Genomic DNA, 2,498 nt, shown 5'->3' with positions numbered 1-2,498 from the left:
ATTATTATTATTATTATTAACTATAGCCTATTAACTTGAGAAAAAAAGCCATCACCACACACTGAGGGAGACCTCCTCCATGTCAGCATGGAGCACCATCAGTCTGTATCATTTTACTCAACCACTACAATAAACTGGTTTGCAACTTAACCATTCTGTTGATGAGTCCTGTTTCCCTTTCAGTCTGTTGAATACCTTGCCTGCCTTGCCAGTGAGTAAGGTTATTTATCTAGTTATGCACTATCTTCATGACCTCAAACCACACATTTAGAGGATGAGCTAGTCATGGACACTTTGCAAAGCATTTTTTATTGAATGATATTAGGAAAACGATTACACTGCAACAAAGAATGAACGCCATTCAATAGCTTGAGAATGTATTGTTTTCAGAGTCATCCCTATTTCAAGGCCAGACGCAGCACTTGCATTTTTCATCAAAGACGGAGCCAGTTCCACACGCACGGACGTGAGTGATTCCATGTGCACACATGTAGAACAGGTTTCTGTCCTCTTCGTGGGGATACAGGCCATCGGGCTTTCCGTTACAGAAGCCTGATCCTGGTGCGTGGGTGGTGGTGGTGGTGGTGGTGGCTGTGGTTGTCGGGGTGGGTTTGTTGGGGTCACGGGTTGTGGTCGGGGGCAGGGGAGGCAACTCTAAATGGCAAAAAAAGAATGAACAGTTAGTGGTATTAGCAAATATGCATAAATATTGCATGAAATATATTTGTAAGACTTTTTTTTATTGAAAACATATAAAGGTTAAAAGAAATCATGACGTATACCAATATCGAGAAGAGTGCGGAGATGTGACAGCAGAGGGTGGATTCCCTCTCCACAGAAATGTCCTTTAAAGTCGTCCAGATCCAGGGCCCACACAAAGGCCCCGCCAAACTTCTGCTCTTGCATGTAGCGGACCTGAGGAATGGTGAAGATAATTACGCTTTTGATACCGACTTGACTATTTTGATTTATTTCGATTGTGTGATAGAATGTTTTGTATTTTATATTCAGTACATCTATGTGATCTTGTTCTACATTATGTAGTGCTTCTCCCATGCCTACCTTCGTCTCATAGCTCTCCCTGGTATCGAATCCCACCCACTCATTGTTCTTGTGAGCATAGGGGACTTTCTGGTCTTCAATCCATTCCAATGTGGCGCCCTTCAGGAAGGTGCAGATCTGAAAGAGGTAACCACTCTCCATTCACTGTGTTGGTCCATTTTTTCTGACCTTTAGACTGGCTGCTACTGTCGACCCAGACCCCTCACCTCGTAGTAGGCCCAGAAGCCAGCCTCACGGGTGTAGGGTCCGGCTGAAGCAGGGCCGCTGGCAGGGGCTCCGATACCGGTGTTAGACGATGTCAGGCGGAAGGTGCGACCATACGTAGCAAAACCCATATGCAGCTTCTCCACTGGTGTACCTTGGTCCCTCCAGTACTTCATTGCATAGTCCTTGCATGGAATTGAAAATAAAATATTAGGGGATTGACTGTGGTTGTGCTACAGTCAATGTTAAAGGTTGTATCAGCAATGTTGGGTGACGTCATTTCTGTCGGTTTTGAGGCGAGATCCCAAACAAACAGAGCCCGCTTCGGCCCTCCCTTCTGCGTTTCGTGCATCCAGTAAAAACTATCATGAACGTAGCGCAAAACCCCGCAACACCCACCCCTTGTCAGTGATTAGTTGGAATACTATTTGGTTTGGTTTTGAGTGGTTGGCAGTACCATTTGTTTTTGTGTGCGATCTCGGGGCATAGGCTGCCTACAGAGACGCGTTATTTGACGGCCTGCTTACGGGGCGGGCAGCTAGCGGATCGTGAGGAAAGAACAGACAGGTGTGATCATTTATGTTTCGGCCTACAATCACTGATACAACCTTTAAGTAACTTTCCCTATTGTCAATCATGTCCCCCTTACAGTGTTGAAGTAGATGAGGTCGCCTTGGTCCTGGGAACCACGGAAGAGGGGGCTGTTGTGGCCAGTGAACGTCTCCCAGGTTCCATGGAAGTCATAGGTCATTACATTGATGAAGTCCAACTCCCTGATGGGGGAGTAAGGGTGTTAATGTTTAAAAAGATAGTTTGCCCAGAAATACAGTTTTAAAGGCATGCTATGAAAACCAGAAAACTGACTTGGCAATCTCAGCGATCTCATATCCAGCATCAATGGTTCCTTTCCCTGCAGACACAGCAGCAGTCAGCATGAGCTGGTTGTTACCGGTGGCAGCGGCCTCAGCTGCGTAGGCAGCCACAAGTTCCTGGAAATGCATTCACGTAATCAAATGATACATCAAATTAAACTACAAGGAAATAAGAGATATATTGTAGTTCCCTATAGCAGGAACTGTTAACCTATATATCAGGAAAGTGTACTGAAGTAAATGGTTACCCACCCTACAAAGCAGAGTGAACTTTTCCCTGTCCTCTGGAGGACTTCCACGGGATCCCGGGTACTCCCAGTCCAGGTCCAAACCATCAAAACCAAAGGTTCTCAAGAACTT

At 45.6% G+C, this 2,498-nt stretch overlaps 1 protein-coding gene across 1 annotated transcript in view; it reads right to left on the bottom strand.

Annotated features, from left to right (window-relative positions):
* Positions 1 to 290: 290 nt before the first annotated feature.
* Positions 291 to 2,498, bottom strand: part of LOC132460055 (acidic mammalian chitinase-like) — a 2,772-nt gene continuing 564 nt past the window's right edge. Inside the window, exons 2-8 of the mRNA XM_060055067.1 lie at positions 2,391 to 2,495; positions 2,131 to 2,255; positions 1,916 to 2,039; positions 1,269 to 1,451; positions 1,063 to 1,179; positions 783 to 915; positions 291 to 654 (exon numbers count right to left, since the gene is read on the bottom strand). Coding sequence (XP_059911050.1) covers positions 404 to 654; positions 783 to 915; positions 1,063 to 1,179; positions 1,269 to 1,451; positions 1,916 to 2,039; positions 2,131 to 2,255; positions 2,391 to 2,495 — 1,038 coding nt within the window. The 3' untranslated portion in view covers positions 291 to 403. The remainder of the gene's footprint in view (positions 655 to 782; positions 916 to 1,062; positions 1,180 to 1,268; positions 1,452 to 1,915; positions 2,040 to 2,130; positions 2,256 to 2,390; positions 2,496 to 2,498) is intronic.

The sequence above is a fragment of the Gadus macrocephalus genome, chromosome 1 (assembly GCF_031168955.1).
Source record: "Gadus macrocephalus chromosome 1, ASM3116895v1".
Classification (NCBI taxonomy): Eukaryota; Metazoa; Chordata; class Actinopteri; order Gadiformes; family Gadidae; genus Gadus; species Gadus macrocephalus.
The sequence above is the reverse complement of the archived record's forward strand: the minus strand, read 5'-3'. Positions and strand labels throughout refer to the sequence as shown.